The sequence below is a fragment of the Nannobrachium achirus genome (genome assembly GCF_963921795.1).
Source record: "Nannobrachium achirus genome assembly, chromosome: 11".
Lineage (NCBI taxonomy): Eukaryota > Metazoa > Chordata > Actinopteri > Myctophiformes > Myctophidae > Nannobrachium > Nannobrachium achirus.
In genome coordinates, this window is record NC_137820.1 from 5,279,871 (window position 1) to 5,295,936 (window position 16,066).

At 41.9% G+C, this 16,066-nt stretch overlaps 1 protein-coding gene across 1 annotated transcript in view; it reads left to right on the forward strand.

The window, feature by feature from the left end:
* LOC308294548 (uncharacterized protein) overlaps nucleotides 1-16,066 on the forward strand; it is a 46,268-nt gene that overhangs the window by 19,990 nt on the left and 10,212 nt on the right. Inside the window, exon 4 of the mRNA XM_080737279.1 lies at nucleotides 14,575-14,682. Within this exon, the coding sequence (XP_080593405.1) occupies nucleotides 14,575-14,682 (108 nt within the window). The remainder of the gene's footprint in view (nucleotides 1-14,574; nucleotides 14,683-16,066) is intronic.

The window sequence follows — 16,066 nt, forward strand, 5'->3', positions numbered from 1 at the left end:
CAACAGGTAGGCACTGTGGACAATCAACATTATTTCAATCAGCATTAGCAACAGGTAGGCACTGGACAATCAACATTATTTCAATCAGCATTAGCAACAGGTAGGCACTGGACAATCAACATTATTTCAATCAGCATTAGCAACAGCCAGGCACTGTGGACAATCAACATTATTTCAGTCAGCATTAGCAACAGGTAGGCACTGTGGACAATCAACATTATTTCAATCAGCATTAGCAACAGGCAGGCACTGTGGACAATCAACATTATTTCAATCAGCATTAGCAACAGCCAGGCACTGTGGACAATCAACATTATTTCAATCAGCATTAGCAACAGCCAGGCACTGTGGACAATCAACATTATTTCAATCAGCATTAGCAACAGCCAGGCACTGTGGACAATCAACATTATTTCAATCAGCATTAGCAACAGCCAGGCACTGTGGACAATCAACATTATTTCAATCAGCATTAGCAACAGCCAGGCACTGTGGACAATCAACATTATTTCAATCAGCATTAGCAACAGCCAGGCACTGTGGACAATCAACATTATTTCAATCAGCATTAGCAACAGGCAGGCACTGTGGACAATCAACATTATTTCAATCAGCATTAGCAACAGCCAGGCACTGTGGACAATCAACATTATTTCAATCAGCATTAGCAACAGGTAGGCACTGTGGACAATCAACATTATTTCAATCAGCATTAGCAACAGGCAGGCACTGTGGACAATCAACATTATTTCAATCAGCATTAGCAACAGCCAGGCACTGTGGACAATCAACATTATTTCAATCAGCATTAGCAACAGGCAGGCACTGTGGACAATCAACATTATTTCAATCAGCATTAGCAACAGGCAGGCACTGTGGACAATCAACATTATTTCAATCAGCATTAGCAACAGGCAGGCACTGTGGACAATCAACATTATTTCAACCAGCATTAGCAACTGGCAGGCACTGTGGACAATCAACATTATTTCAATCAGCATTAGCAACAGCCAGGCACTGTGGACAATCAACATTATTTCAATCAGCATTAGCAACAGGCAGGCACTGTGGACAATCAACATTATTTCAATCAGCATTAGCAACAGGTAGGCACTGTGGACAATCAACATTATTTCAATCAGCATTAGCAACAGGTAGGCACTGGACAATCAACATTATTTCAATCAGCATTAGCAACAGGTAGGCACTGGACAATCAACATTATTTCAGTCAGCATTAGCAACAGCCAGGCACTGTGGACAATCAACATTATTTCAGTCAGCATTAGCAACAGGTAGGCACTGTGGACAATCAACATTATTTCAATCAGCATTAGCAACAGGCAGGCACTGTGGACAATCAACATTATTTCAATCAGCATTAGCAACAGCCAGGCACTGTGGACAATCAACATTATTTCAATCAGCATTAGCAACAGCCAGGCACTGTGGACAATCAACATTATTTCAATCAGCATTAGCAACAGCCAGGCACTGTGGACAATCAACATAATTTCAATCAGCATTAGCAACAGCCAGGCACTGTGGACAATCAACATTATTTCAATCAGCATTAGCAACAGCCAGGCACTGTGGACAATCAACATTATTTCAATCAGCATTAGCAACAGCCAGGCACTGTGGACAATCAACATTATTTCAATCAGCATTAGCAACAGGCAGGCACTGTGGACAATCAACATTATTTCAATCAGCATTAGCAACAGCCAGGCACTGTGGACAATCAACATTATTTCAATCAGCATTAGCAACAGGCAGGCACTGTGGACAATCAACATTATTTCAATCAGCATTAGCAACAGGCAGGCACTGTGGACAATCAACATTATTTCAATCAGCATTAGCAACAGGCAGGCACTGTGGACAATCAACATTATTTCAACCAGCATTAGCAACTGGCAGGCACTGTGGACAATCAACATTATTTCAATCAGCATTAGCAACAGCCAGGCACTGTGGACAATCAACATTATTTCAATCAGCATTAGCAACAGGCAGGCACTGTGGACAATCAACATTATTTCAATCAGCATTAGCAACAGGTAGGCACTGTGGACAATCAACATTATTTCAATCAGCATTAGCAACAGGTAGGCACTGGACAATCAACATTATTTCAATCAGCATTAGCAACAGGTAGGCACTGGACAATCAACATTATTTCAATCAGCATTAGCAACAGCCAGGCACTGTGGACAATCAACATTATTTCAGTCAGCATTAGCAACAGGTAGGCACTGTGGACAATCAACATTATTTCAATCAGCATTAGCAACAGGCAGGCACTGTGGACAATCAACATTATTTCAATCAGCATTAGCAACAGCCAGGCACTGTGGACAATCAACATTATTTCAATCAGCATTAGCAACAGCCAGGCACTGTGGACAATCAACATTATTTCAATCAGCATTAGCAACAGCCAGGCACTGTGGACAATCAACATTATTTCAATCAGCATTAGCAACAGCCAGGCACTGTGGACAATCAACATTATTTCAATCAGCATTAGCAACAGCCAGGCACTGTGGACAATCAACATTATTTCAATCAGCATTAGCAACAGCCAGGCACTGTGGACAATCAACATTATTTCAATCAGCATTAGCAACAGGCAGGCACTGTGGACAATCAACATTATTTCAATCAGCATTAGCAACAGCCAGGCACTGTGGACAATCAACATTATTTCAATCAGCATTAGCAACAGGCAGGCACTGTGGACAATCAACATTATTTCAATCAGCATTAGCAACAGGCAGGCACTGTGGACAATCAACATTATTTCAATCAGCATTAGCAACAGGCAGGCACTGTGGACAATCAACATTATTTCAATCAGCATTAGCAACAGCCAGGCACTGTGGACAATCAACATTATTTCAATCAGCATTAGCAACAGCCAGGCACTGTGGACAATCAACATTATTTCAGTCAGCATTAGCAACAGCCAGGCACTGTGGACAATCAACATTATTTCAATCAGCATTAGCAACAGCCAGGCACTGTGGACAATCAACATTATTTCAATCAGCATTAGCAACAGCCAGGCACTGTGGACAATCAACATTATTTCAGTCAGCATTAGCAACAGCCAGGCACTGTGGACAATCAACATTATTTCAGTCAGCATTAGCAACAGGCAGGCACTGTGGACAATCAACATTATTTCAATCAGCATTAGCAACAGGCAGGCACTGTGGACAATCAACATTATTTCAATCAGCATTAGCAACAGGTAGGCACTGTGGACAATCAACATTATTTCAATCAGCATTAGCAACAGGTAGGCACTGTGGACAATCAACATTATTTCAATCAGCATTAGCAACAGGTAGGCACTGTGGACAATCAACATTATTTCAGTCAGCATTAGTAACAGGCAGGCACTGTGGACAATCAACATTATTTCAATCAGCATTAGCAACAGCCAGGCACTGTGGACAATCAACATTATTTCAGTCAGCATTAGCAACAGCCAGGCACTGTGGACAATCAACATTATTTCAATCAGCATTAGCAACAGGCAGGCACTGTGGACAATCAACATTATTTCAATCAGCATTAGCAACAGCCAGGCACTGTGGACAATCAACATTATTTCAGTCAGCATTAGCAACAGCCAGGCACTGTGGACAATCAACATTATTTCAATCAGCATTAGCAACAGGCAGGCACTGTGGACAATCAACATTATTTCAATCAGCATTAGCAACAGGCAGGCACTGTGGACAATCAACATTATTTCAATCAGCATTAGCAACAGCCAGGCACTGTGGACAATCAACATTATTTCAGTCAGCATTAGCAACAGGTAGGCACTGTGGACAATCAACATTATTTCAATCAGCATTAGCAACAGGTAGGCACTGTGGACAATCAACATTATTTCAATCAGCATTAGCAACAGGCAGGCACTGTGGACAATCAACATTATTTCAATCAGCAATAGCAACAGGCAGGCACTGTGGACAATCAACATTATTTCAATCAGCATTAGCAACAGGTAGGCACTGTGGACAATCAACATTATTTCAATCAGCATTAGCAACAGGCAGGCACTGTGGACAATCAACATTATTTCAGTCAGCATTAGCAACAGCCAGGCACTGTGGACAATCAACATTATTTCAATCAGCATTAGCAACAGGCAGGCACTGTGGACAATCAACATTATTTCAATCAGCATTAGCAACAGGCAGGCACTGTGGACAATCAACATTATTTCAGTCAGCATTAGCAACAGGCAGGCACTGTGGACAATCAACATTATTTCAGTCAGCATTAGCAACAGGCAGGCACTGTGGACAATCAACATTATTTCAATCAGCATTAGCAACAGCCAGGCACTGTGGACAATCAACATTATTTCAATCAGCATTAGCAACAGCCAGGCACTGTGGACAATCAACATTATTTCAATCAGCATTAGCAACAGCCAGGCACTGTGGACAATCAACATTATTTCAATCAGCATTAGCAACAGCCAGGCACTGTGGACAATCAACATTATTTCAATCAGCATTAGCAACAGGCAGGCACTGTGGACAATCAACATTATTTCAATCAGCATTAGCAACAGGCAGGCACTGTGGACAATCAACATTATTTCAATCAGCATTAGCAACAGGCAGGCACTGTGGACAATCAACATTATTTCAACCAGCATTAGCAACAGGCAGGCACTGTGGACAATCAACATTATTTCAATCAGCATTAGCAACAGCCAGGCACTGTGGACAATCAACATTATTTCAATCAGCATTAGCAACAGGCAGGCACTGTGGACAATCAACATTATTTCAATCAGCATTAGCAACAGGTAGGCACTGTGGACAATCAACATTATTTCAATCAGCATTAGCAACAGGTAGGCACTGGACAATCAACATTATTTCAATCAGCATTAGCAACAGGTAGGCACTGGACAATCAACATTATTTCAATCAGCATTCGCAACAGCCAGGCACTGTGGACAATCAACATTATTTCAGTCAGCATTAGCAACAGGTAGGCACTGTGGACAATCAACATTATTTCAATCAGCATTAGCAACAGGCAGGCACTGTGGACAATCAACATTATTTCAATCAGCATTAGCAACAGCCAGGCACTGTGGACAATCAACATTATTTCAATCAGCATTAGCAACAGCCAGGCACTGTGGACAATCAACATTATTTCAATCAGCATTAGCAACAGCCAGGCACTGTGGACAATCAACATTATTTCAATCAGCATTAGCAACAGCCAGGCACTGTGGACAATCAACATTATTTCAATCAGCATTAGCAACAGGCAGGCACTGTGGACAATCAACATTATTTCAATCAGCATTAGCAACAGCCAGGCACTGTGGACAATCAACATTATTTCAATCAGCATTAGCAACAGGCAGGCACTGTGGACAATCAACATTATTTCAATCAGCATTAGCAACAGCCAGGCACTGTGGACAATCAACATTATTTCAATCAGCATTAGCAACAGCCAGGCACTGTGGACAATCAACATTATTTCAATCAGCATTAGCAACAGCCAGGCACTGTGGACAATCAACATTATTTCAATCAGCATTAGCAACAGGCAGGCACTGTGGACAATCAACATTATTTCAATCAGCATTAGCAACAGCCAGGCACTGTGGACAATCAACATTATTTCAATCAGCATTAGCAACAGGCAGGCACTGTGGACAATCAACATTATTTCAATCAGCATTAGCAACAGCCAGGCACTGTGGACAATCAACATTATTTCAGTCAGCATTAGCAACAGGTAGGCACTGTGGACAATCAACATTATTTCAATCAGCATTAGCAACAGGCAGGCACTGTGGACAATCAACATTATTTCAATCAGCATTAGCAACAGCCAGGCACTGTGGACAATCAACATTATTTCAATCAGCATTAGCAACAGGCAGGCACTGTGGACAATCAACATTATTTCAATCAGCATTAGCAACAGGCAGGCACTGGACAATCAACATTATTTCAATCAGCATTAGCAACAGGCAGGCACTGGACAATCAACATTATTTCAATCAGCATTAGCAACAGCCAGGCACTGTGGACAATCAACATTATTTCAGTCAGCATTAGCAACAGGTAGGCACTGTGGACAATCAACATTATTTCAGTCAGCATTAGCAACAGGCAGGCACTGTGGACAATCAACATTATTTCAATCAGCATTAGCAACAGCCAGGCACTGTGGACAATCAACATTATTTCAATCAGCATTAGCAACAGGCAGGCACTGTGGACAATCAACATTATTTCAATCAGCATTAGCAACAGGCAGGCACTGTGGACAATCAACATTATTTCAATCAGCATTAGCAACAGGCAGGCACTGTGGACAATCAACATTATTTCAGTCAGCATTAGCAACAGGTAGGCACTGTGGACAATCAACATTATTTCAATCAGCATTAGCAACAGCCAGGCACTGTGGACAATCAACATTATTTCAGTCAGCATTAGCAACAGGTAGGCACTGTGGACAATCAACATTATTTCAATCAGCATTAGCAACAGGCAGGCACTGTGGACAATCAACATTATTTCAATCAGCATTAGCAACAGCCAGGCACTGTGGACAATCAACATTATTTCAATCAGCATTAGCAACAGGCAGGCACTGTGGACAATCAACATTATTTCAACCAGCATTAGCAACAGGCAGGCACTGTGGACAATCAACATTATTTCAATCAGCATTAGCAACAGCCAGGCACTGTGGACAATCAACATTATTTCAATCAGCATTAGCAACAGGCAGGCACTGTGGACAATCAACATTATTTCAATCAGCATTAGCAACAGGTAGGCACTGTGGACAATCAACATTATTTCAATCAGCATTAGCAACAGGTAGGCACTGGACAATCAACATTATTTCAATCAGCATTAGCAACAGGTAGGCACTGGACAATCAACATTATTTCAATCAGCATTAGCAACAGCCAGGCACTGTGGACAATCAACATTATTTCAGTCAGCATTAGCAACAGGTAGGCACTGTGGACAATCAACATTATTTCAATCAGCATTAGCAACAGGCAGGCACTGTGGACAATCAACATTATTTCAATCAGCATTAGCAACAGCCAGGCACTGTGGACAATCAACATTATTTCAATCAGCATTAGCAACAGCCAGGCACTGTGGACAATCAACATTATTTCAATCAGCATTAGCAACAGCCAGGCACTGTGGACAATCAACATTATTTCAATCAGCATTAGCAACAGCCAGGCACTGTGGACAATCAACATTATTTCAATCAGCATTAGCAACAGCCAGGCACTGTGGACAATCAACATTATTTCAATCAGCATTAGCAACAGCCAGGCACTGTGGACAATCAACATTATTTCAATCAGCATTAGCAACAGGCAGGCACTGTGGACAATCAACATTATTTCAATCAGCATTAGCAACAGCCAGGCACTGTGGACAATCAACATTATTTCAATCAGCATTAGCAACAGGCAGGCACTGTGGACAATCAACATTATTTCAATCAGCATTAGCAACAGCCAGGCACTGTGGACAATCAACATTATTTCAATCAGCATTAGCAACAGCCAGGCACTGTGGACAATCAACATTATTTCAATCAGCATTAGCAACAGCCAGGCACTGTGGACAATCAACATTATTTCAATCAGCATTAGCAACAGCCAGGCACTGTGGACAATCAACATTATTTCAATCAGCATTAGCAACAGCCAGGCACTGTGGACAATCAACATTATTTCAATCAGCATTAGCAACAGCCAGGCACTGTGGACAATCAACATTATTTCAATCAGCATTAGCAACAGGCAGGCACTGTGGACAATCAACATTATTTCAATCAGCATTAGCAACAGCCAGGCACTGTGGACAATCAACATTATTTCAGTCAGCATTAGCAACAGGTAGGCACTGTGGACAATCAACATTATTTCAATCAGCATTAGCAACAGGCAGGCACTGTGGACAATCAACATTATTTCAATCAGCATTAGCAACAGGCAGGCACTGTGGACAATCAACATTATTTCAATCAGCATTAGCAACAGCCAGGCACTGTGGACAATCAACATTATTTCAATCAGCATTAGCAACAGGCAGGCACTGTGGACAATCAACATTATTTCAATCAGCATTAGCAACAGGCAGGCACTGGACAATCAACATTATTTCAATCAGCATTAGCAACAGGCAGGCACTGGACAATCAACATTATTTCAATCAGCATTAGCAACAGCCAGGCACTGTGGACAATCAACATTATTTCAGTCAGCATTAGCAACAGGTAGGCACTGTGGACAATCAACATTATTTCAATCAGCATTAGCAACAGGCAGGCACTGTGGACAATCAACATTATTTCAGTCAGCATTAGCAACAGCCAGGCACTGTGGACAATCAACATTATTTCAATCAGCATTAGCAACAGGCAGGCACTGTGGACAATCAACATTATTTCAATCAGCATTAGCAACAGGTAGGCACTGTGGACAATCAACATTATTTCAATCAGCATTAGCAACAGGCAGGCACTGTGGACAATAAACATTATTTCAATCAGCATTAGCAACAGGCAGGCACTGTGGACAATCAACATTATTTCAATCAGCATTAGCAACAGGTAGGCACTGTGGACAATCAACATTATTTCAATCAGCATTAGCAACAGGCAGGCACTGTGGACAATCAACATTATTTCAATCAGCATTAGCAACAGGTAGGCACTGTGGACAATCAACATTATTTCAATCAGCATTAGTAACAGGCAGGCACTGTGGACAATCAACATTATTTCAGTCAGCATTAGCAACAGGTAGGCACTGTGGACAATCAACATTATTTCAATCAGCATTAGCAACAGGCAGGCACTGTGGACAATCAACATTATTTCAATCAGCATTAGCAACAGGCAGGCACTGTGGACAATCAACATTATTTCAATCAGCATTAGCAACAGGCAGGCACTGTGGACAATCAACATTATTTCAATCAGCATTAGCAACAGGCAGGCACTGTGGACAATCAACATTATTTCAATCAGCATTAGTAACAGGCAGGCACTGTGGACAATCAACATTATTTCAATCAGCATTAGCAACAGGTAGGCACTGTGGACAATCAACATTATTTCAATCAGCATTAGCAACAGGCAGGCACTGTGGACAATCAACATTATTTCAATCAGCATTAGCAACAGGTAGGCACTGTGGACAATCAACATTATTTCAATCAGCATTAGTAACAGGCAGGCACTGTGGACAATCAACATTATTTCAGTCAGCATTAGCAACAGGTAGGCACTGTGGACAATCAACATTATTTCAATCAGCATTAGCAACAGGCAGGCACTGTGGACAATCAACATTATTTCAATCAGCATTAGCAACAGGCAGGCACTGTGGACAATCAACATTATTTCAATCAGCATTAGCAACAGGCAGGCACTGTGGACAATCAACATTATTTCAATCAGCATTAGCAACAGGCAGGCACTGTGGACAATCAACATTATTTCAATCAGCATTAGCAACAGGCAGGCACTGTGGACAATCAACATTATTTCAGTCAGCATTAGCAACAGGTAGGCACTGTGGACAATCAACATTATTTCAATCAGCATTAGCAACAGGTAGGCACTGTGGACAATCAACATTATTTCAATCAGCATTAGCAACAGGCAGGCACTGTGGACAATCAACATTATTTCAGTCAGCATTAGCAACAGGCAGGCACTGTGGACAATCAACATTATTTCAATCAGCATTAGCAACAGGCAGGCACTGTGGACAATCAACATTATTTCAATCAGCATTAGCAACAGCCAGGCACTGTGGACAATCAACATTATTTCAATCAGCATTAGCAACAGGCAGGCACTGTGGACAATCAACATTATTTCAATCAGCATTAGCAACAGGCAGGCACTGTGGACAATCAACATTATTTCAATCAGCATTAGCAACAGGCAGGCACTGTGGACAATCAACATTATTTCAATCAGCATTAGCAACAGGCAGGCACTGTGGACAATCAACATTATTTCAATCAGCATTAGTAACAGCCAGGCACTGTGGACAATCAACATTATTTCAGTCAGCATTAGCAACAGGTAGGCACTGTGGACAATCAACATTATTTCAATCAGCATTAGCAACAGCCAGGCACTGTGGACAATCAACATTATTTCAATCAGCATTAGCAACAGGTAGGCACTGTGGACAATCAACATTATTTCAATCAGCATTAGCAACAGGTAGGCACTGTGGACAATCAACATTATTTCAGTCAGCATTAGCAACAGGTAGGCACTGTGGACAATCAACATTATTTCAATCAGCATTAGCAACAGGTAGGCACTGTGGACAATCAACATTATTTCAGTCAGCATTAGCAACAGGTAGGCACTGTGGACAATCAACATTATTTCAATCAGCATTAGCAACAGGCAGGCACTGTGGACAATCAACATTATTTCAATCAGCATTAGCAACAGGCAGGCACTGTGGACAATCAACATTATTTCAATCAGCATTAGCAACAGGCAGGCACTGTGGACAATCAACATTATTTCAATCAGCATTAGCAACAGGCAGGCACTGTGGACAATCAACATTATTTCAATCAGCATTAGCAACAGGCAGGCACTGTGGACAATCAACATTATTTCAATCAGCATTAGCAACAGCCAGGCACTGTGGACAATCAACATTATTTCAATCAGCATTAGCAACAGCCAGGCACTGTGGACAATCAACATTATTTCAGTCAGCATTAGCAACAGGCAGGCACTGGACAATCAACATTATTTCAATCAGCATTAGCAACAGCCAGGCACTGTGGACAATCAACATTATTTCAGTCAGCATTAGCAACAGGTAGGCACTGTGGACAATCAACATTATTTCAATCAGCATTAGCAACAGGCAGGCACTGTGGACAATCAACATTATTTCAATCAGCATTAGCAACAGGCAGGCACTGTGGACAATCAACATTATTTCAATCAGCATTAGCAACAGCCAGGCACTGTGGACAATCAACATTATTTCAATCAGCATTAGCAACAGGCAGGCACTGTGGACAATCAACATTATTTCAATCATCATTAGCAACAGGCAGGCACTGGACAATCAACATTATTTCAATCAGCATTAGCAACAGGCAGGCACTGGACAATCAACATTATTTCAATCAGCATTAGCAACAGGCAGGCACTGTGGACAATCAACATTATTTCAATCAGCATTAGCAACAGGCAGGCACTGGACAATCAACATTATTTCAATCAGCATTAGCAACAGGCAGGCACTGTGGACAATCAACATTATTTCAGTCAGCATTAGCAACAGGCAGGCACTGTGGACAATCAACATTATTTCAGTCAGCATTAGCAACAGGCAGGCACTGTGGACAATCAACATTATTTCAGTCAGCATTAGCAACAGCCAGGCACTGTGGACAATCAACATTATTTCAATCAGCATTAGCAACAGGCAGGCACTGTGGACAATCAACATTATTTCAATCAGCATTAGCAACAGGCAGGCACTGGACAATCAACATTATTTCAATCAGCATTAGCAACAGGCAGGCACTGTGGACAATCAACATTATTTCAGTCAGCATTAGCAACAGCCAGGCACTGTGGACAATCAACATTATTTCAGTCAGCATTAGCAACAGGTAGGCACTGTGGACAATCAACATTATTTCAATCAGCATTAGCAACAGGCAGGCACTGTGGACAATCAACATTATTTCAATCAGCATTAGTAACAGGCAGGCACTGTGGACAATCAACATTATTTCAGTCAGCATTAGCAACAGGCAGGCACTGTGGACAATCAACATTATTTCAATCAGCATTAGCAACAGGCAGGCACTGTGGACAATCAACATTATTTCAATCAGCATTAGCAACAGGTAGGCACTGTGGACAATCAACATTATTTCAATCAGCATTAGCAACAGGCAGGCACTGTGGACAATCAACATTATTTCAATCAGCATTAGCAACAGGCAGGCACTGTGGACAATCAACATTATTTCAATCAGCATTAGCAACAGGTAGGCACTGTGGACAATCAACATTATTTCAATCAGCATTAGCAACAGGCAGGCACTGTGGACAATCAACATTATTTCAATCAGCATTAGCAACAGGTAGGCACTGTGGACAATCAACATTATTTCAGTCAGCATTAGCAACAGGCAGGCACTGTGGACAATCAACATTATTTCAATCAGCATTAGCAACAGGCAGGCACTGTGGACAATCAACATTATTTCAATCAGCATTAGCAACAGGTAGGCACTGTGGACAATCAACATTATTTCAATCAGCATTAGCAACAGGCAGGCACTGTGGACAATCAACATTATTTCAATCAGCATTAGCAACAGGCAGGCACTGTGGACAATCAACATTATTTCAATCAGCATTAGCAACAGGCAGGCACTGTGGACAATCAACATTATTTCAATCAGCATTAGCAACAGGCAGGCACTGTGGACAATCAACATTATTTCAATCAGCATTAGCAACAGGCAGGCACTGTGGACAATCAACATTATTTCAATCAGCATTAGCAACAGGTAGGCACTGTGGACAATCAACATTATTTCAATCAGCATTAGCAACAGGTAGGCACTGTGGACAATCAACATTATTTCAATCAGCATTAGCAACAGGCAGGCACTGTGGACAATCAACATTATTTCAATCAGCATTAGCAACAGCCAGGCACTGTGGACAATCAACATTATTTCAGTCAGCATTAGCAACAGCCAGGCACTGTGGACAATCAACATTATTTCAGTCAGCATTAGCAACAGCCAGGCACTGTGGACAATCAACATTATTTCAATCAGCATTACTTAAACAAAACTGCTTCAACATTACTTCAGACTTATTCAACGTTACTTCAAACTGATTCCACATACTTCAACAACAGTGCTTCAACAATGAGTGTAAATGCTGCATACAAGCAAACAAACATACCTTGCCATGTGGCTTCTAAACAAATGCCCTGGCCCTCTTCCCTCTCACTCTAGCTTTGCAGTGCGAGTGAAGCTAGGGTATGTCAAATATATAGGTTCTGGGGCAGTAACAGGAAGTTCCAAAATAAAAGCAACAGGAAGTAACAAAATCAGGTAAACCAAATAAACAACGAAAATAACAAATAACTTCAAATTAAAGAAATAATTTAAGTTAAAATGAGCAAGTGTCACAAACACTTACATTACTTATAATTCCTTCAGTTTTCATCATGTCATTTGATCCATATAATCCACATGTAGGAGCATTTATGACGATTGAATATATGAATGTAGTATTGCCTTAATTGCGACCGTCAGGTCGCAGTTACTACCAAAACCTCGACAGGCTGTCTGTCCGTCAGTCTGTCAGTCTGTCAGTCTGCCCGGCACGTCACACTTTTCCCCAACTCATATCTCCGCCACCGTTGCCCCAATCCATGCCAAACTTTGCACACACACTCCTTGCCTGCCAATCCACAACCTCCACCCCTCCCGGGACCCCCGGAGCTCCAGGGACCCCCAGGGACCCCCTGTCGCCGCCGGCAAAAAGTGCTAAAATGACCAATGACCACCCCAACGGGGCTGTTCACGGGGAATTCCCAGGGACCACCGACTCCTGGTGCTCTAGAATGGATGCAAAAGTGGTCGCACCCCTAGTGGAGGACCCTCGCCATTGCAGCGCACATAAAATGCCGTAACTCGGGCTAGGAGCGACCGGGAGAGCCGGGGCCGGTACCCACGCACCCGCCTCGGCGGCGTCAAGAGAGCCGTCAACATGAATCTGTCCCATATAGCGCCAACATCAGGCCCGTTTTTTCAAACACATTTTTGGACACTGCTCCTAGCCTCCTACAGATTTTGCCCTAAAATCACACAAATCGGTACACACTATGTCTACACTCATGTCATCAACATGGATCTGTCCCATCTAGCGCCACCATCAGGCCCATTTTTTCAAACACATTTTTGGACACTGCTCCTACAGATTTTGCCCTAAAATCACGCAAATCGGTACACACTATGTCTACACTCATGTCATCAACATGGATTTGTCCCATATAGCGCCTCCATCAGGCCCATTTTTTCAAACACATTTTTGGACACTGCTCCTACAGATTTTGCCCTAAAATCACGCAAATCGGTACACAGTATGTCTACACTCATGCCATCAACATTGATCTGTCCCATATAGCGCCACCATCAGGCTGACTTTTTCAAACACATTTTTGGACACTGCCCCTACAGATTTTGCCCTAAAATTACGCAAATCGGTACACAGTATGTCTACACTCATGTCATCAACATGGATCTGTCCCATATATTTTTTCAAACACATTTTTTGGACACTGCTCCTACACATTTTGCCCTAAAATCACGCTGCGACCTGACAGTCGCTTATCTCCCGATTAGGGAGTCTTACTGGTATTCATGTTGTATTGCTGTAATATTCACGTTGTACTAATGTAATATTCATGTTGTATTGATTTCAGCTCATGGTGCTCAGCTGTCCACCCTAGAAATGAAGCTGAACACCAGTAAGACCAACATGGAGGCCAACATGGAGGACTTTAAGACCGACATGGAGGAATTGAAGACAGGTAATAAACCGATCGCACTCCGCCCCTCCAAACGCTGTCTCCGCCTCGATGTCCGACTACTATCACAGCAGCGCCTCTAGTAGCTTCATTCACTTCAATGGAAAAACCGCAGGGACTGCTCATTAGTCCGAAGGTTCATTAGTCCGAAGGTTCATTAGTCCGAAGGTTCATTAGTCTGAATTTAGTTAGGGTTACTGAGGTTAGGGTTAGGGTTAGAGTTAGGCATAGTATTCTTAAAAAATTCGGACTAATGAACCTTCGGACTAATGAACCTTCGGACCAATGCCATGGCACCTCCTCATTCCTTTGTTGTTTTTCCCTGCCGCCGGACCAGGAAGAGATTTCGAAGCTCTGGGTCCAACACTCAATGACCATACATGAAGCATTTGTTTGTTAGGTTTCTTTAGAACTTGATTATATTGTGTTTTTCTCTAGATAGATATCCATTTACATTGTTATATTGCTGTTAATGTACTGACCTATTATCTTGTTTATTATTGCGATGTTGTATCTGCTTATTGTAAGTCGCTTTGGATTAAAAGCGTCTGCTAAATGCCTAAACTGTAAACTGTAAACACTGAATTAGTAAGGCGGCAGGGAAAAACAACAAAGGAATGAGGAAGCTCCTGGCTGCTGGACCACATCGCAGTTTTTTATATAAAAAAAGCCGATTTAAATATGAATACACTGTATTGGCTAACAGGCCATGACCCATGACTACAAACACCGTATTTGTTATGTGAAATAGCTAATGATAAAGTAGCCTAATGAATGAATAACGCAAAGTGTTGTATTTCAGCCTTGCTGCAGTAGACACAAGCTGTGTGCAGGTGTGTCACAAGAGGGGGGAGTGGGACTGAGTTACTAGGGGTAGCTATTGAAAAATAGCAGATATATAAGCTCACAGCACGGCACTGGGTGCCTCGCTGCGAGCTTGTAGATCTGCTATTTTTGAAATCCCCCGATGAAGAACATTCATGTGGGCCCGCAGTGAATCCTTGTACCCTGGGCCCAGAATTTGGTGCAACGACACCCTTGTCTCCATCTGCGACGCCAGAGATATCAAATGTTATAGATTTATAAGCAATCTGCATGATAAGAAACATGTAGGCCTAGCCTACATTTGAAGCAGTTTATTCTGGTTTAATAGAGAGTATAGCCTACCTCATTTGTATAGGCTGTTTAAACACACGATCATCACAGATCAAATAAATACATTAACACACCGTGTTGGCGTCAAATTCACTATTTGTTGTCTTTCTTACCTTGTGTACACATAACTGTCCAGTCCAGTGATAATTGCCTTATATTAGATGAAGTAGCCTATTCCTTGGTGCTTCTTGATATAATACTGTAGAATGTGTTGGTATAAAATGAGTCATAC